The 25,996-nt window shown below is 45.2% G+C and overlaps 2 protein-coding genes across 6 annotated transcripts in view; one reads left to right on the top strand and one right to left on the bottom strand.

Moving 5' to 3' along the window:
• Positions 1-23,143, bottom strand: part of LOC126334564 (uncharacterized) — a 98,817-nt gene extending 75,674 nt beyond the window's left edge. Inside the window, exon 1 of the mRNA XM_049996949.1 lies at positions 22,986-23,143. Within this exon, the coding sequence (XP_049852906.1) occupies positions 22,986-23,118 (133 nt within the window). The 5' untranslated portion in view covers positions 23,119-23,143. The remainder of the gene's footprint in view (positions 1-22,985) is intronic.
• The window catches only part of LOC126334563 (extracellular sulfatase SULF-1 homolog), a 1,305,433-nt gene that overhangs the window by 992,197 nt on the left and 287,240 nt on the right, over positions 1-25,996 (top strand). The gene's annotated exons all lie outside the window — the stretch shown is intronic.

Below are 25,996 nucleotides of genomic sequence, written 5' to 3'. Positions count from 1 at the left end.
GGGTACAAAAAACATGAAAATCGCATGGGGAGGGATCGGAACTGTATGAATGTGAGGGCTTCCCAGCGAAACTTCTGCAGCGTAGTCCAAATATCCTTCGCAACATGTGGACGGGACTACGTTGCACAAGTTTCGCTGGGAAGTCCTTACACAGTCCAAATCTCTCCCAATGCGATTTCCACTTTCTTGGAGCCATGAAGAAAGACATTGTGATTAGCTACGGGCGAAGAGCAACCATAAACAATTTTCCATGTAGGCATGGACCGCCTTGCCTCATAGTGGGGTGAATATACATTGACAGGAAAAAAAATCGCAACATAAAAAATAATTAATATAGAGTAATGAAATTTCGGAAATTCATTTGTCTAGGCAACATTGCAAGATCACAGCTTAATGGAAGTGCGAGATAATACATTGCAAATGCGAAATGTCGGGACATTAATAACCGGAGTAACCGCCAGAATGTTGAATTCAAGCATTCAAACGTGCATGCATTGTGTTGTACTGGTGCCGGATGTACGTTTGTGGGATGCGGTTCCACGTCTGATGCACTTGATCGGTCAATAAATGGACAGTTACTGCTGTTTGTGGATGATGCTGTAGTTGTTGTCCAATGACGCCGCATGTGTGTCCGACTGGAGACGGATCTGGTGATAGAGTAGGCCACGACAGCGTGTCAAAACTCTGTAGAGTATGCTAGGTTGCAGCAGCAGTATGTGGTTGAGCGTTATCCTGTTGGAAAAAACACTCTGAAATGCTGTTCGTGAATGGCAGTACAACAGGTCGGATCAAGAGACTGAATTACAGATTTACAGTCAATGTGCATGGGATAACAGCGAAAACGCTTCTGGTTTCCTACAAAATCGCACTCCAGATCATAACTCCTGGTGTAGGTCGAGTGTGTCTAGCAGAAACTAAGGCTTTGGAGTTACTGTGGACACGGTGGTGTATGTTAATAATATGAGAGAGCGAGAATAAATCTCAATGGAAACGCATATTAGTAGAAAACCGAAGAGGACAAGCATCAGCACCTGAAGTAAAGCTCCTCATTACTTTAGTTTTCGGGTATCACAGCAAAAACACTGTCGATTGCATAGTTTATATGTAAATGTGAACGTAACTTGACGTATTTCCTAGAGGGTGTAATGTACACGATGCATATGGATTATTTTGGAAACTGCATGAAGCATCTCGCATACCACTCTGTTGTGCTTAGGAAGGTCGCACCACCAAAAATTGTAGGCACGGGTGCGTCACCGAGAAGAGAAATGATAAGCAGCTGTGTGCTATTTGGTGAGCGGCCGGCTCGCTCGCAGCTGCTTTGGAGGCTGTTCCGCGCCGGCGCTGCTTCTGGCTGGCGTCTCATCAGCGTGCGGCTATTCAGGCCGGCCGCCTGCAGAGTAGGCCACCCCCACAGCGCCTTTGAAAAGCCGAGCAGCGCACCTGGCAGGCGGATACCTCACCCTCACCCTCGCCCACACCCACACCCCCGCCCCTGTAATTACGTCATTCCGCTGAGTGGCCTCCCATGCTCTACACTGCTTCGCGGGTCACTCACCTTCCCTAGGGTGCCACGCGGCGACGCTGAAGCGTTCACCTGTAGAAACACTAATTTCGCGTTTCCTACACATGACGTTATGTTTCTACCTCAAACAATAATCATAGAGTCATTCTGCCTTAATACACCTGCCTTACGACAGATATCGACTGGACGCTCTCCCCTTTCCTCACCTGTGCCTCTTCCTCAATCTGTCTTTTTTTTTGTTTTTTTAATGTCATTCCTTTTCTTCTCTTCCGTGCAGTACCTCCTTCAGTGACTCTTCATTGCAATATTTTTTGAAATTCACTATCTGTTCAAAAGTACCCAGAACTTACTAGAAGATAGAGGATACTAATACGTGGTGTCTCCATCCTTCGCCCTTATGATGGTTTGGACTCTGCTGGGGATTCTTTTAATGAGTGTTTGCTTGTGTGCAAATGTACGGCAGCCCATTTTTTTTATCAGGAGCCGAAACTAGAAAAGGTCTTGATGTTGAACGCCGGGGTCTGAAGCGAAGTCGATGCTCTAAGTCACACCAAAGGTGTTCTAATTTGTTCAGGTTAGAACTCTGTGCAGTCTGTTGCATTTCAGGGATGTTGTTGTCCACAAACCATTACCTCACAGATATTGCTTTATGACAAGACGCATTGTCATTTTAATACACACAATCATCGTCTCCAAATTGTTCATGTACTGTATGAAGTACACAGTGCGTTCATACGCTTCAACAAAATCTTCTCAGTTTACAAGTTGCGTCACTTCGAATAAAACAACCGTGCTTTCGATGGCTGTCTCCGTCATCGGCATCATGATTTAAATCACTGTTCATATCCTTTTGCATTAAGCGTTTTCATCATTTTCTTAAGCGCAATGAAGAGACCACATTTTAACCGCGAGAAAGAACGATATACCGAAACTCCACCTTCTTTACACTTCACTATTAGCAGTACACATGACGGCAAGTACCGCTCTCCAGGCTTTCACCAAACTCAAACCCTCCCATCTGATTGTCACAGGGTGCAGCGTGATCCGTCACTCCAAATCACTCGTTTCCAGTCACCCAATTACTATTGGTGCGTTTACACCTCCTCAATTGTCGCTTAGAACTGATTACACAAAGGTGTGGCTTATCAGTACCCTATCATTTTAACTCCCTATTTGTAGGTATTGTGTTAGCTGGAATTCACGATTGATTTCTTCAGCTGGTTTCATAACACTTATTACAAGTACCACCGTCAACACACAAGCTCTGCCTGGTCTTGGTAAAGCTATGGTACTTCCTTCGCATTTCCAGTTCACAGCCACATCACCAGCAGTGAACTTGGCCAGCTTTAGAAGGACTGAAATTTTCCTGATAGACTTGTTACTCAAGTTACGTCCGAAGACTGCTCCATCTTGGAAGACACACAGCTGACCTGGAAGATCCATTCTGCGTTATTGCTACTCTACTGAAAACGTTACATTCTCCACCTCCCCCGACATATAGTGGTCAATTTTGCATTCCATAGGGCTGTCAGAATACTTATGATCGGATCTTGTAAGTCCCAGCCAAGAAATTTATCTCATTCTTATAATTTTCACTAGTTTCCTTTCCTGTCGTGTGTTAAAAGTCCTTTATTCTTCATTGACAGTACCTTTCAATTTTACCACTTTTCTCCACAGCCACATTTCAGAAATATCCAAGTATTGTTCATCTTTCTATTAGAATGTCCAGAATCCCTGTGAAAATATTCCACATTCCAGATAAAACACTTCGTGGGTTAATATTTTCCTTAACACCAACGCAAATCTTTTTACTGTCAACAAACTTTTAAGCTTTCGAAAAGTTCTTTTATGCACATTCTACTTCTTTCTACGCATCTGCCACTTTATTACACCAAGCTTCCTTCTTCTTCCTCTTCTTCTTCTTCTGCCTTTCGCAGATTAGTTAGATCTTTTAACTGTTCGGTCTATGTCCGTTTACCCTTTCGGATTTCATCGTAAGGTCATCTGTCCAATGTTTGTTTGTTTCACTGATTCCAAATGTTCTTTGCGGTTTTGTTTATGTTCGTAGATAGTGTCATTTATTGTAAAAATATTCGTTCTCGTCTAATGTTTGAATTGGGAAGCTGTTTAATTTAGTTCAGCCTTTGGCTGCTTGTAAAAGTTTCGTTTTAGTCTTCTCAATATGGCTAGAATGATTTCTCTTGAAAAATGAGGATTAAACAGTCATGTAGTAGTAGAACAGATACAGTCATCACGTTACAGAATTTCATTTTTGTCTCTCTACGTGTATTTTTCATGTTCTGGTTATAGTGCCACGTGATTTAATATCTACATCCATATTTTTATTGTGTGACCCAGGTACCTGAAGTGCTGAAATTGTTACAAAGTCTGATATTCAGTTAGAATTTCTTTTGTACTGAGTATTTCCCAAGGGGAAACTACAGCCGTAATTTTTCCCGAGGACATGCAGCTTTAGAGAACTGCATCAAACCAATCTCAGGACTGAAGACCACAACAACAACAACAACAACAACAACATTTCCCAAGGAATGCAACTGTCTCAATTTCACCTATTCTAAAATTGTAGCCCTTTCGAAGATAATTGCTAACGGCCTTGCCGCAGTGGTAACAGCGGTTCCCGTCAGATCACCGAAGTTAAGCGCTGTCGAGCAGTGCTTGCACTTGGTTGGGTGACCACCCGGTCTGCCGAGGGCTGTTGGCGAGCGGGTTGCACTCAGCCCTTGCGAAGCAAACTGAGTAGTTACTTCACTGAGAAGTAGCTGCTCCGGTCTCAGAAAATGACATACGGCTGGAAGAGCGGTATGTTGACCACATGCTTCTCCATATCCGCATCCGGTGACGCCTGTGGGCTGATGATGTCACGGCGGCGGGTCGGTACTATTGCGCCTTCATGGCCTGTTTGGGTGGAGTTTTCTTTGGAATTAAGTTTAAAAGATGGACTGATTTTTGTAGCTGGTCTTCAAAATTTGCCGGGGTGGCAAAGCGGTTCTAGGCGCTATGGTCTCAGGGCATGGATGTGTGTGATGTCCTTAGGTTAGTTAAGTTTAAGTAGTTGTACGTTCTAGGGGACTGATGACCTCAGATGTTAAGTCCCCTAGTGCTCAGAGCCATTTGAACCATCCTCAGACATGAACATTATTGAGCATATCTGGGATGCCTTGCAACATGCTGTTCAGAAGACATCTCCACCCCCTCGCACTCTTAGGGATTCGTGGACAGCCCTGAAAGATTCATTCCCTCCAGCACTACTTCAGACATTAGCGAGCCCATACTGCATCGTGTTGTGGCACTTCTGCATGCTCGCTAGGATCCTACCCGATATTAGAAAGGTGTACCTGTTTCTTTGGCTCTTAGTGTAATTTAGAAAGAGAGATGCATCCGGTGATGGGAACAGAATCGAAAACTGTCATCAAATACAGAAAAATCGTGCGATCGAAGACTGTTTTTAATCCCATATATCACTGTTTCATTCACTGTACGTTCTCCGGCTAGTGGGGTCGGCGCTACAATCTCGTGACTTGCACTCTTTCTGCTACAACGCTAGTCGAAAGCCGAACAGCCCTGTACCTGTCTAGGATTGAACCTGGGACTTACAGCTCCACGGTCTAGTGCTCTACCCACCTTTTTCCTGATTATCAAGGAACCTGCACAAAAAACGAATCTATTTGCGCCGCTGCTTTGACCCTAAAAAAAGAAAAAAATGTTTGTGCCACTTCTAGCTCTGCCCCCCAGTTATGGCTATCCCAAGAGTTCTACCTAAACTAAGAAAAGTGGAAAGGGAAGGAGAGAGAGAGCATATATGTAACAGAGAAGAAGGCTTTTTGTTCTCGTGAAGTCCATGGAGTCACCCGTAGCCGTGAGGGGTATACCGATGGGAATCATAGCATCAATGCAGGGACATACCAAATACATGGCGGTTCGTAGAAAATACTGCAAAGGAAGTTGGGAAACTATTGCCTGCATTCCAGATTACGCACAATGGAGCAATGTCGCTCGTTCACGTAAGTCCACAAATTGAGAACACTCTTCTCGCCAGCAGAAAGAAAAAAAAATCGAACTACAAGGTCACGGAAGCAGTGCAAAAAATGGTTCAAATGGCTCTGAGCACTATGGGACTTAACATCAGTGGTCATCAGTCCCCTTGAACTTAGAACTACTTGAACCTAACTAACCTAAGGACATCACACACATCCATGCCCGAGGCAGGATTCGAACCTGCAACCGTAGCGGTCTCGTGGTTCCAGACTGCACCGCCTAGAATCGCACTGCCACTCCGGCCGGCTGAATGACTGGTCTTAGATTTGTTTTCGACACTGTTTGACATTTGGGTTGGAAGCGCTCAGTGTATTTCCTGTTTACGTTACAATTGTCCAGGAGGTCTGTTCTTGTTTTCCTCTTGAAGAGTTAATCTTGGCAGGAGGGGCACTTGTGAGGAAGAACAGAATTCGCTGGACCGAATACATATACTGCTGTGCCACAGAAGAAGAGATGATCGATCGTATCCGGCATTCTCCACCCGACGCACAGCGGAGATTCAGCGAGATGGAAACGTGAGCGACTGGATTGCTTCCCGTTGACGGTAACATACCAAGCTGAGCGTGCAGTAGTGTCAAGAAAAGGGGGTGCTCACCGCCCGCCAAATATGACGGGTACTTCGGCTCTATGACATTGGCGGGCGGGCCAGTTGCATCTCAATGCCTTTGTCAACAACAGGAGCACAGGCGGCAGAGAGGCAGAAATACAGTTGTGTTCCAGATAAAGAGTTCGATGTGATAGGTAAGGGAGCTGGGATGTTCTACCCCGTCACCGGTGGGGCTAACTAAACCGGGGCATACGCGTCACCCACTAGACCACGACGGCCACAACGCTACAACTGCCGGTTATGTAACGTGCTTCCCCGTTACTCTGGACTATTCATCGTTGTGTTTTTAGGTGTCCTTCCAAGTTGCACTTCCCAGTAATTCCCGTGAGATGCTTGTTCGTTATTGATTTCATGTCCCGTTCCTTATCGAGAGCGGTATGGCTCTCGATCGTTCATCTCCTGTGTCGCTGGCGGCACGCTGCCCCCACAAGGAGAAATATCCTCGGTCGGGTGCTCTGGCGTGTCCTGGGCCTCCTAAGGACGTGTGACAAGCGTCGCTGACAGCGGGCTCGTTACCGCCGCGGTGCTGGCACCTCACCTCACCTCGCGCTGCAGTCGCGCAGTGGGCGTCGCCGCCAGACGCGGAGCCAAAGGCGTGGGAGGCGCCTGCGCTGGCGTCTGCCGGCGTTCCTGCACGTGCGGGCCTCCAGCCACGTGGCCGGCCTACCTGCCCTGCCCTGCCCTGCGCTGCCTCCCTCGCCTTCGCGCTGCTCACGCCCATTGTCGGCACTTCTCCCTCCGAAATTCACCACAAGGTAGCGTCCACTCTGCGGCTAACCACTAAAAACCGTATTGCAACCGCGAAGACCCAAGAACTTGTAGGCCTACTGTATCACCTCCCGGCCTCGTCTGTGTGGCCTTCCCGTTATGGTTTGATACGGCCCCCTGCCAACTTCTTCGTCTCAGAGCAGCACTTGCAACCTACGTCCTCAACTATTTGCTGCATGTATTCCAATCTTTGTCTTCCTCTTCAGTTTTTGCTCCCTACAGATCCTACTAGTACGACTGAAGTCATTCCCTGATGTCCCCTCATCGTGTCCGTTCGCCTTTTCACTGTTTTCCACATAATCCTTTCCTCTCCGATTCTGCGCGGAACCTCCTCATCCTCACCTAATCAATCCACGTAATTTTCAATATTCTAAGGTAGCATCACATCTCAAATGCTTCGATGCTGGTTTTTCCACATTCCACTTTTCACTACGATGCTGCGCTCGAAACTTACATTCTTAGACCTTTCTTTCTCAAATTAAGGCATATGTTTCATACAAGTAAGCTTCTCTTGACCAGGTATGCCCTTTTTGCCAGCGCTAGTCTAGTCTTACTCCGATCGTGGTGGGCTATTTTGCTGCCTATGTAGTAGAATTCCTCAAATTCATCTGCTTCGTTGGCACTAATTATTAAGTTTCTCGCTGTTCTCGTTCTTACTACTTCTCATTTTTTCGTCTTTCTTCGATTTACTCTCAGTTCAAATTCCGTACTTATTAGACTGTTCATTCCATTCAGCAAATCACGTAATTCTTCTTCACTTTCACTGAGGATAACAGTGTCATCAGCGAATCTTATCATGGATATATCCTTTCATCTTGAATTTAATTCTACTCTTGAATCTTTCTTTTATTTCTGTCATTGCTTCTTCAATGTATAGATTGAGCAGTAGCGGGGAAGACTATATCCGTGTCTCACATCTTTTTCAATGCGACCACTTCTGTTCATCGCCTTCGACTCTTATTGTTCGCTCTGCGTTCTTGTAACTTTTGTACCCGTCTTTCCCTATAGCTTATCCCTATTTTTCTCAGAATTTCGTACATCTTGCACCATTTTACACTTTCGGACGCTTTTTCCATGTCAACAAATCCTTTGAACATGTTTCGATGTTGCTTCAGTCTTACTTCCATTATCAACCGCAACGTTAGAATTTCCTCTCTGGTGCCTTTCCCTTTCCTGTAGCGAAACTGATCGTCACCTAGCTGCCTGGGGTGGCCGAGCGGTTCTAGGCGCTACAGTCTGTAACCGCGCGACCGCTACGGTCGCAGTTTCGAATCCTGCCTCGGGCATGGCTGTGTGTGATGTCCTTAGCTTAGTTAGGTTTAAGTAGTTCCAAATTCTAAGGGACTGACGACCTCAGAAGTTAAGTCCCATAGTGCTCAGACCCATTTGAACCATTTGATCGTCACCTAAGACATCCTCAATTTTCTTTTCCATTCTTCTATATTTTTTTCTTGTCAGTAACTTGGAAGCATGAGCTGTTAAGCTGATTGTGCGGTAATCCTCGTATCTGTTGGCTCTTGCAATCTTCAGAATTGTGTGGATGATGTTTTTCCCAAAGTCAGATGGTATATCGCCAGATTCATACATTCTACATATCAAAGTGAATAGTCGTTTTATTACCACTTCCACCAACAATTTTAGAAATTCTGATGGAATGCTAGCTATCCCTACTGCTTATTCCATCTTAAGTCTTCCAAAGCTATTTTAAAATCTTATTCTAATACCGGATCCCTATCTTCTTTCCTAATCCTCCTAAATGGATTGCGAAAGAGACCTAACAGGCTGCCTCATGGGCAAATGGTATTCCCATGAAAGTAGGTAATCCTAAGCACCTGCCAGCTAGTAAATGTTTAAAAAGCCCTGGCAGCAAGCAGTGTTTTCCAGTGAAACGAATAGCGGGAGCGGAGAAGGACCACTGGAATTGCCTGCATGTGGCTACTGTATTTGATTGGCTAAGTGGCATGGATATTAATTAGTTACGTGAAGCTATTCTGACCTCGCGAAATCAGGGGTAATCGATCAGTAGCCCTCCTGGATGTTGGAGTCATTAACTCCTTGGAGTGCAGCTGCCGATTCGAGAGCCCCAAACGTAACACATGTATAATACACGAGACGAATTCAATAAGTACTGCCCCCTTTTTTTCTGAAAGCAGGTGGATTTGTTTCGGGCTTCCAAGACACCATATTATTCCCCATTCTTTTGGCTACATAATAATTGTACAGTGCGACGGCCTTGTACAGTTTGAATGGAGGGTCTTTTTGCCCACATGGTGCCACCCAACAGGCCGACGTCGGAGCCAACGTCCTGCTGGCATCAATAGCCTCCCCATCATCCACGTAATGCTTCCCACGGATTGCGTCCTTCATTGGGGCACACAGATGCAAATCGGAATGTGCGAGATCTGGGCTGCAGGGCGGGTGAGGAAAAACAGTTCAATGAAGTTTTGTGAGCTCCTCTCAGGTGCGAAGACGTGTGTGAGGCCGTGCGTTGTCGTGGAGAAGGGGAAATTTGTTTAATTTGTGTGGCGACGAATACACTTAAGTCCAACATTCTGGGAGTCACAGCTGTGTGAGGGACAGATATGGGTGACCTTACCATGATGACAGACGTCTCGCCCAACCCCTCACTGAGCTTTTGTTCACTGGTAGGTCTCCGTAGAGATTCTGTGAGCACCTACAAATATCTGCGATGTTCTGGTTTTCCACCAAAGGAAACTCAGTGACTACTCTCTCGTTGGAACACACCTCCGTTACAGACATTTTAAAGGCTACGAATAGTGTCGCCACCTATCGGAAATTTATGAAATTTCAATGGCTGAAGCAGGAATATTTCACGAGGTCCCGCAACAAATTCCTCATTTTCAACCAAAACTGGCCGAGGAAAAAAAGTAACAATACTTACTGAACGCCCCTGGAAATAAAAGTATCTGTAAAATAAGAGCACATATGATGCATTGTTGTTGTCTTCAGTCCTGAGACTGGTTTGATGCAGCTCTCCATGCTACTCTATCCTGTGCAAGCTGCTTAATCTCCCAGTACCTACTGCAACCTCCATGAACCATGGACCTTGCCGTTGGTGGGGAGGCTTGCGTGCCTCAGCGATACAGATGGCCGTACCGTAGGTGCAACCACAACGGAGGGGTATCTGTTGAGAGGCCAGACAAACATGTGGTTCCTGAAGAGGGCAGCAGCCTTTTCAGTAGTTGTAGGGTCAACAGTCTGGATGATTGACTGATCTGGCCTTGCAACATTAACCAAAACGGCCTTGCTGTGCTGGTACTGCGAACGGCTGAAAGCAAGGGGAAACTACAGCCGTAATTTTTCCCGAGGACATGCAGCTTTACTGTATGATTAAATGATGCATTAGAAGTCATTAAATTTCAACGTGGCCGCCCTGCACGTTAACACAAAGAAACCAGTTCTCCGCCGTAGGAAGGAACGCAGTTCGTGGTGTATCAGGTTCCACCTTCACAGTCCGCAGCTCGTGGTCGTGCGGTAGCGTTCTCGCTTCCCACGTCCGGGTTCCCAGGTTCGGTTCCCGGCGGGGTCAGGGATTTTCTCTGCCTCGTGATGACTGGGTGTTGTGTGATGTCCTTAGGTTAGTTAGGTTTAAGTAGTTCTACGTTCTAGGGGACTGATGATCATAGATGTTGAGTCCCATAGTGCTCAGAGCCATTTGAACCATTTTTCGAATTGCGGTTCCAGGAGAAGGCCAAACATATCAAGGTAAATGGCGGTTCCAGGAAAAGGCCAACCATGTCAAAGTAAATGGCGCCTGTTGCCGTTCGCTCTGAATAAAAAGTCTATAGATGTTAGTCTCGGTCATCCCTAGCCATGCAGGGGTTGGACAAGAATATGGAAACGCCACGAAAAAAATAATGCTTTACTATAAACGGAGACGCTAACCAAACCTGCAGGTTGCGGTGATGTATTTGACCAGCAGTGTCAGCTGTAGAATGTCCTCAATACATTGCAAGTGTCCGTTGTGGTGTGAACAGTGTTCTGTGTAGTTGTGAGCTACCTGAATTAGAGCAAGTGCAAATTTTTGATTTCCGCAACCAAGATGTCAGCGTTTCAAGAGGTACCGCATCGAAGATTTATGTCGCATACAGGGAAAACAGACACACATCAACCGTTAAGTCAAATCGCGGAGAAAAGTGTGTGTTAAGCGACTGTGACAGACGGTTATCGAAGAGGATTGTGACGAAAAATGCGAGGACGACAGCTGCAAAAGTCATTGCAAAACTGAATATCGTACTCGCGAACCCTGTCAGCACCCAAACGTCATGAATGGATCTCAATAAGCAGGGAACTGCAGGACGAACTGGAGTTCCAGAGCCAGACACTGCTGACGTATTTGCCTGTAACAGGAGAAGTGGTGCTACAGTCATAAGACCAGGTCTATGGAGCAGTGAAAAAGTCATTTTGATGTTGAGTCTTGTTTCACACAATTTCCGACTTCTGGACGGTTTTACGTCACAAGAGCAAAACACGGCGGGGCTCGGTGATGATATAGGCAACCATATCGTGGTATTTCATGGGATCCGTAGTCATTCTGTACGGTCGCATTCCGGCCGAGTATTGTGTCACCAGTCTGGCTGATCAGGTCCATCTCATGGTACAATATTTGTTCCCCAATTGTGACGTTGCATTCCAAGACTACAGGGCCCCTGTTCACACATCTCGCATCGTCTAGGGCTGCTTTTGTGACCACGAGGATGAATTTTCGCATCACCGCATCTCAGTATTATTGAGCCTTTGTCGTCTACTTTGGAGAGAAGGCTGCATGATCGCTGTCCACCTCCATCATCGTTGCCTGATCTCACTTGTGTTATGCAGGAAGAATGGTATAAGATTTCCTTGAAGTGTGTGAAGGACTTGTTTTTATCCATTCTGAGACGATTGGAAGCTGTTTTGAACGCGAACGGTTTTCCTGCACCGTATTAGGCTTGGTAATTTGTTATGTTTTTGATGTTTCCATATTTTTGTCCGTCCCCTGTATGTTTCACGAAATATATTTATGTGAAATGTGGCCTTGTCTGAGAAGAGGAGGTTATGTAACAGGCTTTCATTTATCATGACCTCCGAAGAGTCGACACCTGTTTCCGTGTGAGCGGTATAATCCTCCTCCTGTAGGCGATACATTCCTTGGATGGGTTACCCCGCCTTCGTCAGCGTAAAGCGATGGGTGCTTCAGTCTGTGGATCGTGGAATGTTCGACTCAAGGCTCAGACGACGGACAGAAGCGCGTAGGTTCCTTTCAATGGCCTGATTGCATTGTTAGACGTCCATCATCAAGCACTCCGCCTGAATTTGTTGACAGGAATCCTGAAGCTTGATATTGGTCCTTTAGGGTGCCTGTTTTCCATATTTTGTAAGGTACAGCTCATGCAGCTCCTCGAATGTTTTACCACCAAGTATTCAGGTAGCAATGGATTACATCACATTAGATCAGATTAGATGCAGTTTTCGTTCCAGTAGATCCATAGTGAGGAGACTCTCCAGGCTGTAGAACGTGTCAGTGAAACAATAAATATTTACAAATAAACTGTGCTTTCCACAGATCCCAAATGAAATGGTCTGCATGGTTTGTGAATAAGTCAAAATATGTCATACATATATTTTCATTTAAACTGTAATATGACAGTTGTCACAAAATGTAAATGTTTAATAAACTGATGCACGTATGACAAATATTAGGCTCCTGTAGCCATGTCCAGTCAAAAAGAGAAATAATTTTGCAACACTTACAGTTACCATATTACTGCATTAAATTTGTACAGAGTTCAGACTGTACTAATGCTCGTAGTATTTGGTATTGTTAGTAACATTTACATATAAGATAGTTCTACTTAGAAATTCATCAGTGGAATAGAGGAAGTTTGCCATTACTAAAGCCTTTATGCTCCTTTTAAGCTTACCTTTATTTGTGGTCAAACTTTTTATGGCTATTGGCAAGCTATTGAAAATGCGTGTCCCTGAGCAATGGACATCTTTCGGGACCAAAGTAAGTGACATTAAATCTTTGTGAAAACTGTGCTTATTGCTAGTATTGATTCGATGAGCTCTGCTGTGGGTTTACTTCTTATACAAAGAGCATCGAAAAGTCTCCTGAAAGAAGAACTGATTATGTTAATGTTTCCATGAAAATGAATCCCTCCTTTTGCGACATTCTGTGTTACTGATTTCTGTATTTGGAGATTCGGTAATCCACGAAGTATTTTTTCCATTACGGAAAGCTGAGAGAATTTTCAAGGAACGTTTCATTCGTATGCGTGTGCACTGCTCGACGGTTCCAGGTTTTTGGGAAGATAGTATTCTCTTTTAACGAGTGTGCTCACGTTTAGTAGGCATACGCATCAAACTAACTTGCAGAGCCAAGAAGCTAGTTGGACGGATAATGATTTAGTGAGTTATACAAATTTGGCGAGTTATCATTGAAGTCAATAAATTACTTTTATCTGAGTGGAATTTTGAGTGTGGTGTTTTGCCTCACTTTTCCCTGTTGATTCTGATCTATACTCCAGTTTTTATGTTGCAGAAATTGCCGGAGGATGTTGCTATGAATCAGTTATGAACTGTTAGTGGCGTACATGTTGTACTCCTATGGTTGGATCTCGTAATCTTTCTGAAACTGTCTGGACTGTTACACGGCTTTCAGCGATTGACTTTGGAGTGGTCTGTCTCATGTGTAAAAGCGTGGTTGGCGACCCTTATTTAAACTGATTGGACGGTGCAGTAGTGCAGAGAATTAATATCCAGATCTGTCAGTAAATGCTTCCGATTAAATCTGTGGAGGAATATGTCGCGTAGTTTCTTTTGCGCGTTATCGAAACTGGATGCCGTGATACGCGGTCTTAAGATGACGCCTCCTGGAGATTACTTTAATTTTTTGTCCACTTAAATGATACCGCTTTAGATTTGAGTTGACAGTGATCGTTACGAATATCAATTTAAATTACTAAGCATTGTAAACTACCATAGCCACTGTTCCCTTCAATATGAGTTTTGTAGGATTGTACGTGTATCATGACGAGGATTTATTTTAACTAATGGGGCATAGGCGAATTGAGATACGACTTTTTGTGATGAACCTATGGTGCTGTCTAGCAGCAGAAGGCAAAGTCCAACATTTATGTGGATTCTTTGATTGCATTGATGTACGGTAATATACAACTAAGTCCCTTTCAGTAGTCACAGATCCTTTTTCCAGTCCCGTTTAATTTTCTTACACTATCTGCAAATGGAAGTAAGCAAAGATCTCCTATTAGGAGCTTGTGTGTGTGTGTGTGTGGGGGGGGGGGGGGGGGGGTTCAAAAGGTTCAAGTGGCTCTGAGCACTATGGGACTTAACATCTGAGGCCATCAGTCCCGTATAACTTAGAACTACTTAAACGTTTCCAGATTGAAGCGCCTAGAACCACTCGGCCACACCGGCCTGCCCTGTGTGTGTGTGTGTGTGTGTGTGTGTGTGTGTGTGTGTGTGTGTGTGTGTTTCAAACGTATCATTACAAATGATTTTTTATTTTGATTACACTTTTGGCACGATTACAACCAATACATATATTCATATCTCTGTATTCTACATTTGGTACATTTAGATAATTAATCGTGGATCCTAATTATGGAGGTTCTGGTGTGGCGATGAATTTAGTGGTGGTGCTAAAGTTAGTGGCTTATGTACTAGGCGCTTGTATCAAAACATGTATTCACGAAGTGCAACTGTAAACGGCGGAGTTGACATATGAATTATGTCCATAAACAATGGAGGCTGAAAGATGTGCAGTTAAGCTTACAAATAGATAGTAGAAGTATGGTTTCGTTTTAAGTGGTAGACCAGTCAGTTTGCCCTGGTGCTTCTCGTCGGCAACACCTTGCAAGGCGAGCTACTTATTCCTTTATTACATTTTATAACTTTGACAGAGCAAGTCCCGGCGGAGGTTCGAGTCCCCCCTCGGTCATGGGTGTGTGTGTTTGTCCTTAGGATAATTTAGGTTAAGTAGTGTGTAACCTTAGCAGTTAAGTCCCATAAGATTTCACACACATTTGAACATTGTTGACTGAGCAAGCAGATAACTATGTTTTCGATAAAAATGGTTATGTTTGGAGGCGTGGCTTGTAATTAATGTCACAGCCAGTAGCTTAGGATGGTCTGTTGATCAGCAGCTACAATCAGTGAAAGCAGCCATATCGATTTAATACCTGTGAGTATCCGCATGGAGCAATTTACAGTGAAACGATCACAGGTAATTAATTGTATCACAGACAGATGCCAGATTGAGATTCATTGAAAGAATCGTGAGGAAGTATAGCTCACCCACAAAGGAGTTAGCTTACAAAGCTCCCACTCTACCGATACTTTAATATTGCTCCGCAGTTTGGGATGCTAACCGGTTTTAGAGGAAATAGAGAAGATTCAAAGAAGAGCAGCACGTTGAAAGGGTGTGAGGATTCCAAGTGATTGCAGTTTCACGCTCGTATTAATCTCTTTGTCTACATACGTGTGACCTACAAATGAGAACAGTAATACTGAGTGCCATCTGCAAGCAGAACCGATGTGACATAGTTTGCTTACTAGGGACTGGCACGAATGAGAAGTGCAAAATGTGCACAGCGACTACTCCAGTCGAAGGGTCACCTCTTCATGCCTTGTCGCCCGTTTAACTTGTACGAGCAGTTTGTGACAGTATGCACCGGCGACTAGTGGCTCGGTTTCGGGAGGGACGCAGAGCCGACCTTTCGCCACCCACGACACGCGGCGGCTGCGGCCCGCAATAAGCTGTGAGCGTGCAGAGGCACCTGACCGGCCTTCAGACTGCCTGCCGCCGAACCATCAGGTGGCCCGATGCGGCCGTCACTCCAGCGCGGCTGACGCTGTCCGTCTGCCGGTGACGTACGCGGCACCCGCAGGCCCACACTGCCAACACGGCGCCAGGTAGGGGGCAGAGCATGCATAAGGAATCACGGCAACGACTCTGTTTCCTCATTCTGACTGCATTCACTATTCTGGAACGAAAGGGTGCAATTATTTGCAACTTGTCAGACTGATTCCACGTCGGCAGACATTCCAACGATACTGCAGTGCCTCTGTTGTTCAGAAAAAAAAAAAAATAGCTCTGAGCACTATAGGACTTAACATCTAAAGTCATAAGTCCCCTAGAGCCTTAGAACTACTTAAACCTAACTAACCTAAGGACATCACACACATCCATGCCCCAGGCAGGATTCGAACCTGCGACCTTAGCAGTCCCGCGGTTCCGGACTCCAGCGCCTAGAACCGCAAGACCACCGCGGCCGGCTGTTGTTCAGAAGTACGATGTAATGTTCCTTCGGACGTGCATGCACCTTCACCTGTCGAGGCAAGTGAGCTATCCAAGCACGGCTCACGACCTGCCCCCACAGCTCTACCTCCGCCAATATCTCGTCTTCTCCTTAGAGCACATGCTCACAAAAGTCAGGGTCTCTAATTCGAGTCTTTGTCTGGCACACAGTTTTAATGTAGCAAGAAATTTTGTTTTACACAATTGATGTAAGAATACAGGTCGTAGACACATGGTTGACGACATACTGTACAGAAGTTTGGGTCTGGCCGTGAAGAGTGCTCGGATAGTGTGATGGTAAGGCGACCTCTCACGGCATGCGGGGAATCCCGGTTCATTGTCGCCATTCCAATATACAACTGTTGGTTGTTTATGTTCGCAACTGCGAATACATTTTAAACATCGTCTATAAGAACAAAAGCTGAATCAATGAATTAAAATCTGTGCCGTAGGCAGGACTTAAATCCAGGCCTACTGCTCAGGAGGCAGATACGCTAACCATTACATCATTGTAGCGTCGTGGCTACCAACGCTGCACGAACCACGGTAGTCCTACACTCTCTCTCACGCAAACTTCAATTCACACCTTCAGGAGGGAGGCCACTGGACCAGGATAGTTCGTGTAAATGTAAAACTGCAAATTAAATACCGTCTACTGGCAGTATTGACTTTAAAGGTTTAATTCATTGCTTCCGCTCCTATCCTCATCGATATAAAGATTCATACAGCTCCAATAGATCAGTACATTTCAAACGTTCCAGCAGTTTGTCGATGAAAATATCCCGGTTTTTCTGCCACTTGCCGTTGTTGAAAACCATGTCGTTTCGACGAGTATCGTAGTATTACCTTTTGGCGAGGTCTCGGGACGATCTAGATCTACATCTACATCTAGATGACTACTCTGCAATTCATATTTAAGTGCTTCGCAGAGGGTTCATCGAACCATAATCATACTATCTCTCTACCATTCCACTCCCTAACAGCGCGCGGCAAAAACGAACACCTAAACCTTTCTGTTCGATCTCTGATTTCTCGTATTTTATTTTGATAATCATTCCTACCTATGTAGGATTCCATTTTTCATTCCTATCCCTGCTGTGCCCGGCGAGGCGGTTGAGAGATCATAGGCTGTTTGCGGCCCATGTTTTGGAGTAAATATTTCTCCACACTTTGGTTTTGTCACAGTTCGCCACAGAAGTAAACTTAATCGCAATGTTACAAATGTTTTGTACGAGAAGCGTGCTGTAAGTAATGCAAGGCATTTTTTTTTCTGACAGCAGGTTGGTTTTACTCAGAATTTGAGAGCACCACATTATTCCCCACACTTCTCGCTACAAAACCCTATTTTTCAACATAACCTTCGTTCAGTTCGAAGGCCTTATCCCATCTCATTCGGAGGGGTTGTATGACCGCATGATACCACTCCACTGCTCCACGTCGGAGCCAGCGTTTTGCTGCATCAATAACTTCCGCATCATCCACATACTGCTTCCACGGAATGCGTCCTTCATTGGACCAAAGAGATGGAAGGTGCGAGATCCGGCCAGTGAGCTCATGACGAGTGTGTCAGCACTACTAACAGAGGCGTGCACCGAGGTGTTTGATTGCCGGCCGTCGATCACCTCGAATGAGAGTGTCCGCACGTTCCAACATTGCAGGAGTCGCAGCTGTATGATGCCGGCCGGCACGCTGGAAATCGAACAGGTTTGCGGGACCTTGTTGCGATGAAGACAGACGCCTCGCCCTACGACTCACATGGCTTTTTTTCATTACCAGGTCCCTGCAGACATTCTGCAAGCGCCTATGAATACCTGGGATGCTCTGGTTTATGGCCAAAAGAAACTCAATGACTGTTCTCGGCTTGAAACGCACCTACGCTACAGACGCCATTTTCAACGCTATGTATAGCGCTGCCACCTATCGGATCTTCATGAAACTATAGAGCTGAGTCAGGAACGTTCCACGACATCCCACAACAAATTTCGCATTTTTGAACCAAAAGTGGCCGAGAAAACAATGTATTGCATTACGTAATGGGCGCCCCTCGTATATCTAATCACAATTCACTTTTCATTAATAACCGAAGGTCGTTCCTTTTCCATAGGAAATTATATATACATCAGCTGATCAAATGTATTCCGACACATATAGGAGGACGGTTTTGTAAATTTCAACAACATAAAATTAACAATGAAATTATTTAATTTCTCTGGTCCTCTTACGACGAGACGATTGTGCTTGTAAGAGTTATATTTAGACTGAATTGGAAACGTAATTTGTTTTTGGATAACGTGTTCAAAATCTCTTCCTTTCTTTACCATCACAGGGAATGTTAACTTACTAATATTAAGGAAAACCGATGGCATAAGAGAGCGGGAATATAAAAAACCTGGAGTGCCGCGCACGCCTCGTAGTTGGGTTTTGTAGGCCAATTTGAGATTCTTTCCCGGCTCGATACACCACAAGTGTCTTATTACAATTGTCTCCACTTCCTCTGAATCACAGAGGTATGTTGTAAAGAGCCACCGTTCATACATTCATTGGTCCAAGATTTACACAAGAACTTAAAAATTTTTGTGCATGTTGGTAGAGTTCAATGTGAGCACAGTTTGTAGCTCGACAGATATCAAAACGGTACTCCACTTCTCGCCACATGTTCATAAGCATGGCAGGTATTATGACCTCTACGGCGGCGTAGATCCGTTGTCTCAAATCTACCAGGTCCCGAATCTTTGTTCTGTAAACAATGTCCTTGATAAACCTAGAAGCACTGAAATCCAGCAGAATCACACTTGGAGACCGAGGGCGTCAGGGAATGGGACACACACACACACACACACACACACACACACACACACACACACACACCGCTTCCGATCTAACGCTCAAGAGACGTCTCGTGGGTAACATCGCCGTGACAGTGGGGTGGGGCACCAACCTGCTGGAAAATGACCTCGGGAGGCATCTGCGGAACTGCTTAGATCGCCAACATCTCAGGATATATGTGCCCTGTCACTGTGGACTCCATAAACAAAATGGACCAATCACACCATTTTTGTGTAATACCAACCACACATTAAATGTTGGTGTGTCTCTTTCGCACTCGGTCACGTGCCCTGGAGTCTCACTTCAGTCTATTCGACAGTTAACTCGGTTAACTGTACAGAGACGTGGAAGACAGGTTGATCACTGACTACTACTGCAATGAGGTAGTAGTTTTTTTTGTCCACACGATGCTGCTATTCAACAGCAAAATTAGATCATGGTTAATGAGTTGCAAGCAAACTGGAGACGGTTGTGCACAATGCCGTGCACCGTCGAACGCGGAACCGCAAGTTTCTTACTAGCTTGCCTTACGGATTTACATGGAGTTCTCGTGAATGCTTCGCACACATTTTCCACTATCTCTTAATTCCAATTCCCATTAGGGAGTTTTCCAGCATTTGAAATCAAACTTCTCGTTTCCCGAAGAGTTCTGTCTCACTGATCAATGGGTTTATGTGTGAGAGGATCCACGTTCCACTCTCTTCGTATGCGCCGCTGGATACATGCTACAGATTCCAACTGGTAACCATAGCACACACGGCATTTTCCGCGGTGGTATCCACATATCGGCTGTCAGGAGTGCGTCTACCTGCTGCACAGTAAACATTTGTGTGTACTAGACATACGACTGAGTGCTGTTCATGAAATGGGAGGAGCACATCTCGGATAGTATCCCTATCGACTGCAAATTGATTTGGGAAATGACACTTTGTACAGTGATCATGTGACTGAAGATGCCCCATGTGATGTCAGGAATATGATGTAATGAATACTGAATGTTGTCGCCAATGCTGGCTGTAATCGCTGCTACACGACTCGACATTGAATCAAAGAGGCTCTCGATGTGTTGTTGGGTGATGCCAGCCCATGCTGCTCCTACATATTGCCAAAGTTGATCTGGTGTAGCAGCGGTGGCGTATGCAGGGCCAGTCGTTCCGCAGTCATCGACCAGACGGTTTCGATTGGCGAAGATCGGGAGAACAGGGAGGCCAGGGTAGCAATGCAGTCCGATAGGGGATAAAGAAGTCTCGAGCATTGCGTGCCACGTGTGGTCGCACAGTGTCCTGTTCCAATGCGGCCATCGCCAAGCTACGAAGGTATGAGAGGACAACAGGCTCCAGCACTTCGGAGATGTGACGCCCGCTGGTTAGCGTACCGACAATGCTTACTGGAGTGGAATCCATTACCACCCCAACCGTAATACCAGGTACAAGACTAATATGGCGATGCATAAGGCAACAGTTCAACAGTCGCTCAGCACGGTGCCTGGCAACCATCGTGGTGGTTGAGGCAAAATCGGAAATTGTCGGTAAAAAACAATGTCATTCCATTCGGTTGTCCATGTCCATCGCTCATCGCACCGTTGCGGGCTCAGTGATAAATGCAACAATGGACTCCTTTCGGACAGTGCACCCTGCAAATGACGTCGAATTGTACGTGCGGAAATAGCATCTTGTTCAGCATACCTAATATGTTGCGATATGTTCGTGATGTAGCAGAGCGATCCATCACTGCACGCTCACAATATGCCTGTCATCACATTTAGTGGAGCAACGAGGTGGTGCAATCAGTCCAGTCGGTCTGTCGTCCCCTCTGCATCCAGCGATAACAGACATTATCATCAATTTCTCTGAAGGATAATATGCAATCCCCGTATGCAACTATTCTTCCTCACTGTAACTCCGAAGCGTGCTCGAAAGACGCTCGCTGACTTCTACGAGGCATACTGAAGCTGCTTAGGTAAAACAACTGCATGAAAGAACAATTCCAGTACGCCCACAAGGACGCCTGTTCCCCCTTTATACAGCGCTTGCAGGTGGCGTTACTTGACCCTCGTGATGTGAGCCTGCGCTGAAATGCCAGGAATATACATCTCTCGTCACCTCCGACGCAAGCTGCAAATTTCAACTAATTGGGATGCATCCTTCAGCGTGTTATATTTCAGGTGGTAAGCAGCGTATGTCAAGATACCTTCGAATGAAACACAGAAGGCCGGTTCAGCAACTACGTTTTAAGAGTTGCAAATTAGATTCGATAAAGTTGGAGTTACACACTATTGGCCATTAAAATTGCTACGCCAAGAAGAAATGCAGATGATAAAAGGGAAATCATTCGACAAATATATTATACTAGAACTGACATGTGATTACATTTTCCGCAATTTGGGTGCATAGATCCTGAGAAATCAGTACCCAGAACAACCACCTCTGGCCGTAATAACGGCTTTGATACGCCTGGGTATTGAGTCAAAGAGAGCTGTGATGGCGTGTATAGGTACAGCTGCCCACGCTACCTCAACACGATACCACAATTCATCAAGAGTAGTGACTGGCGTATTGTGACGAACCAGTTGCTCGGCCACCATTGACCAGACGTTTTCAGTTGGTGAGAGATCTGGAGAATGTTCTGGCCAGGGCGGCAGTCCAACATTTTCTGTATCCAGAAAGGCCCGTACAGGACCTGCAACATGTGGTCGTGCATTATCCTGCTGAAATGTAGGGTTTCGCAGGAATCGAATGAAGGGTAGAGCCACGGGTCGTAACACATCTGAAATGTAACGTCCACTGTTCAAAGTGCCGTCAATGCGAACAAGACGTGACCGAGGCGTGTAACCAATGGCACTCATTCCATCACGCCGGGTGATACACCAGTATGGTGATGACGAATACGCGCTACCAATCTGCGTTCACCGCGATGGCGCCTAACACGAATGCGGCCACCGTGATGCTGTAAACCACAACCTGGATTCATGCGAAAAGATGACGTTTTACCATTCGTGGACCCAGGTTCCTCGTTGAGTACACCATCGCAGGGGCTCCTGTCTGTGATGCAGCGTCAAGGGTAACCGCAGCCATTGTCTCCGAGCTGATAGTCCGTGCTGCTGCAAACGTCGTCGAACTGTTCGTGCAGATGGTTGCCGTCTTGCAAACGTCCGCATCTGTTGACTCAGGGATCGAGACGCGGCTTCACGATCCGTTACAGCCATGCAGATAAGATGCCTGACATCTCGACTGCTAGTGATACGAGGCCGTTGAGATCCAGCACGGCGCTCCGTATTACCCTGCTGAACCCACCGATTCCATATTCTGCTAACAGTCATTGGATCTCGACCAACGCCTGCAGTAATGTCGCGATAGGCTACAATCCGACCTTTATCAAAGTCGGAAGCGTGATGGTACGCATTTCTCCTCCTTACGCGAGGCATCACAACAATGTTTCACCAGGCGACGCCGGTCAACTGCTGTTTGTGTGTGAGAAATCGGTTGGAAACTTTCCTCATGTCAGCACGTTGTAGGTGACGCCACCGGTGCCAACCTTGTGGGAATGCTCTGAAAAGCTAATCATTTGCGTATCACAGCACAGCATCTTCTTCTGTTGGTAGCAATTTTAATAGGCAGCAGTGTAATTATGTAATGAGATCCAATGATCACGCCAAATGAATCGGAAGACATTGTAAATGTTAGTCATGGATAGAAAACGTAATTGCTTGTATTCAAATGAAACTCATGTACGAAAAAGGCATATAAAATTAGATATAAGAACTAGAATTTAAGATTTCCTGTTAAAGAATAGCCTTAAGTCATGTATTATAATCGTTCTTTTGGGCACCGTTGTCACCTCTGGAAGTAGTTGTTGGGTGCGGCAGGTGCGCGTGTGTGACGCACCTGGCAGTTTTTCGCTGTGAGGAGGATTCCATCGGAGGCAGGCGCGCCCCTGCTTCCGGAGACGGGGGTGGCCCCGGCGTTGTCTTATTAGGGCGTCCGCGACGGCGGGCAGCCGGCGCGCCGGGCCGCGCATGCAAAGCACAGGCCATTGTATCCGGCCCCCGGCACAGCCCTGCTATCGCTGACACGGCCTGCATATGAAATTCCACCAGCCGCCCCTCCCCACCCCTCAGCTCGGCTCGCAGTCGCCGTCGCGACGCAATCATTCCGGCCGGCGGGCGCATCAGCAGCGCTATCGCAGCCGGCGTTCGCAGAAATGCCGGCTCGTATACAAAAATGGCGCCGAGACATTTTGCCCGTAATATCTCATTTGGCATCGCGCGTTTGGAAACGCGAACAGCAGCAGTTCTCGACTTCCCTCTGCTTTGCGTGGACCATTTTTCTTATCGGCTTCCGAGGCACAAAGTGCGACTTTTTTTTATCTACTTTCCTTCCCTCTTCTCCCCTCTTAAATCACCGTACCGCTCTTAGATACGAGATGCGATTCCGTTATGGAACAGTCGGCATTGCTTATTTTTAAAATTGAATTTTCCCATAGCTTCGGAATGGCGACCCTTCTATCCTTAGAAGTGGACATCTTCCTTGTCTGGGAGCGTTAAGATGAACATAGAAAAAGCAAGATAAAACGAATAGAATGCAATACGGTCGACTCAAGCGATGCTGAAGGAAGAGATCTGGAAATGAAATACTACTGGGCACCAAAACAGTTGATCGTTCGCAAAAGAAAGTGAATATAAAATGCAGACTAATTGTAGCAAGAAAAGCGTTTCCGAAAAAGATAAATTTGTAAAAATTTAATATAAATTTAAGTGTTAGGAAGTGTTTCCAGAAGGTGTTCGTATCCTGGAATGGAAGTAAAACGTTAAGAGAATAAGAAAATAGAAACTTTTATAATGTAGTTCTACAGGATAATACTGAAGATTAGATGGGTAAATTGTATAACTAATTAGAAGTTACTGAACCTAATCTGGAAAAAAAGTTTGTAACACTACCTGACTAAAAGAAAGGTTCTTATTATGTCATTGTAAAATGACTGTTTTGACAATTTACGTTATACAGAGTTCCTCCAGAGGTGCATATATATGTGAAGGAACATTGTATGACGTGAATTGCCAACAGACATTGTACAATAACATAGTAAGTATTACAAATCTCGACGGGTTGAAACGACGATCACATCGAATTTACCTCTCTGGCATGAGTCACGTAGGATGTGTACGAGCATTAGGACATGCGGACAAGATCGGCATGTAGATGTTTGGGTTAGTCGTGGGGCCGTGCTCGGATATCCGAAGTGGTTGAGGTGACCGCTCACGTTAAGTGGGAAATACGAGTTCAAATCCCGGTACGACACACATTTTCCTAAGTCATTGATAAATAGCACAGCTGAAGTCAGTATCGATTCACAGTCTACGAATCAAATTTCGTAAAAGAAAGCATCGGTTGACAGAATCTAACTTAAGTCAAAAATGATTCTTCATTTTTGTAATGGAGGGAAGAGAGAAAGAGAGAGAGAGTGTGTGTGAGTGTGTGTGTGTGTGTGTGTGTGTGTGTGTGTGTGTGTGTGTGCGTGCGTGGTGGGAGGGGGGCGGGGGAATGAATACAATAAGCAGTTTCAAAGGCTTGTACAAAAAAGAACATGGTGGAGAACTGTATCAAATCACTCTTCGGAATTAAAAAGGCAACAAAAACATCAGAAACAATAAAAACAAACCTCTTGTGAATACATGTATGGCACCGAACATTCAACGATATACGAAATGTCGTACTATGATAAGAGAGGTCCAAGTATTGCATAAAACTCTAATTTACCGTCACAGTCTTGAAAATCAGCATTTGATGATCTTAGTCTTTTCCATTTTACTGCCTTAAAATAGCGAAACAATCAGTGCATACTTTTACAATCAGACATGGCTTTCACCCGAACTAAAGCTTCTAGTAAGTGGAAAATATCAAATTACACCTAAGTAATTGACTTGAAAATTTTTTAGAAATTGTAAAATCTCTCAGAAGTGTTAAACGGCCATTAATGAAATATCTTAGTGGGAAGTTTTGGGACAACTGCTACAACGACTCAGGATTGTTAACTGGTCCTGCTGTTACAGTTTGGGTCTGCTGCCTATACTTTTTTGCTTCTGCATTTGTTCTATTGATATCTTACGATAATTATCAACAATAGTCCATCCACCACCTGAGAGCTATTTTTGTTCTGTGGCCTCATGCTCATACTATAGCCTTAAATATGAGAAGGAATACCATGTGTGTATCTGTTCGTGAACCTTTGAACACTTTATACTACAGCATTCATATACTTACATATACTTTCTGGGTCAAGCGTCCTTGACAGTCTGACATTTCCCCAAAAGAGAGTGGAAAGCCACTAGAAATCCACTCTCAGGTAGGCCGGTCTGCTACAGTAACAGTAGCTAATCCGGAATACGAATTCGACCCTGTTACCAGAAGACAGCGAGCTGCGTCTGAAGATAACTAAGCGTGTCTGGTACAGCTTTTCCTTGCGTCTCCTAAATCATTCAAGGTGAATGTGAGGGAGCTAATTATTTTTAATGGTGCTTCATTAATATTTACTTAACGGAATGACTTATTTCATGGCGGTGTTATACTGCAGCAGTGGTCTGATGGAATACAAAGCAATCCCCACCGCCGGCCCATCTCTCTCTCTCGTCACACACTCACACACACACACACACACACACACACACACACACACACACACACACACACACACACACACACACACACAAACGTGGCAGGTGAGACACGAACACGAAAAGAACACAGTGCAATTTGATGACATTTCCGCTGTTTGACTGTGCAAACTTCTTTGTTTTAAATTAGCTATCGTGATTTTGACGTTTTGCGTATAATTAGACTAATATCCAACATTGTGGTGCTTGACAATGGCTTAATGCCGTAACAATAATATAAAGAAA

This window comes from Schistocerca gregaria, chromosome 2, assembly GCF_023897955.1.
Source record: "Schistocerca gregaria isolate iqSchGreg1 chromosome 2, iqSchGreg1.2, whole genome shotgun sequence".
In the NCBI taxonomy this organism is placed as follows: Eukaryota; Metazoa; Arthropoda; class Insecta; order Orthoptera; family Acrididae; genus Schistocerca; species Schistocerca gregaria.
The sequence above is the reverse complement of the archived record's forward strand: the minus strand, read 5'-3'. Positions and strand labels throughout refer to the sequence as shown.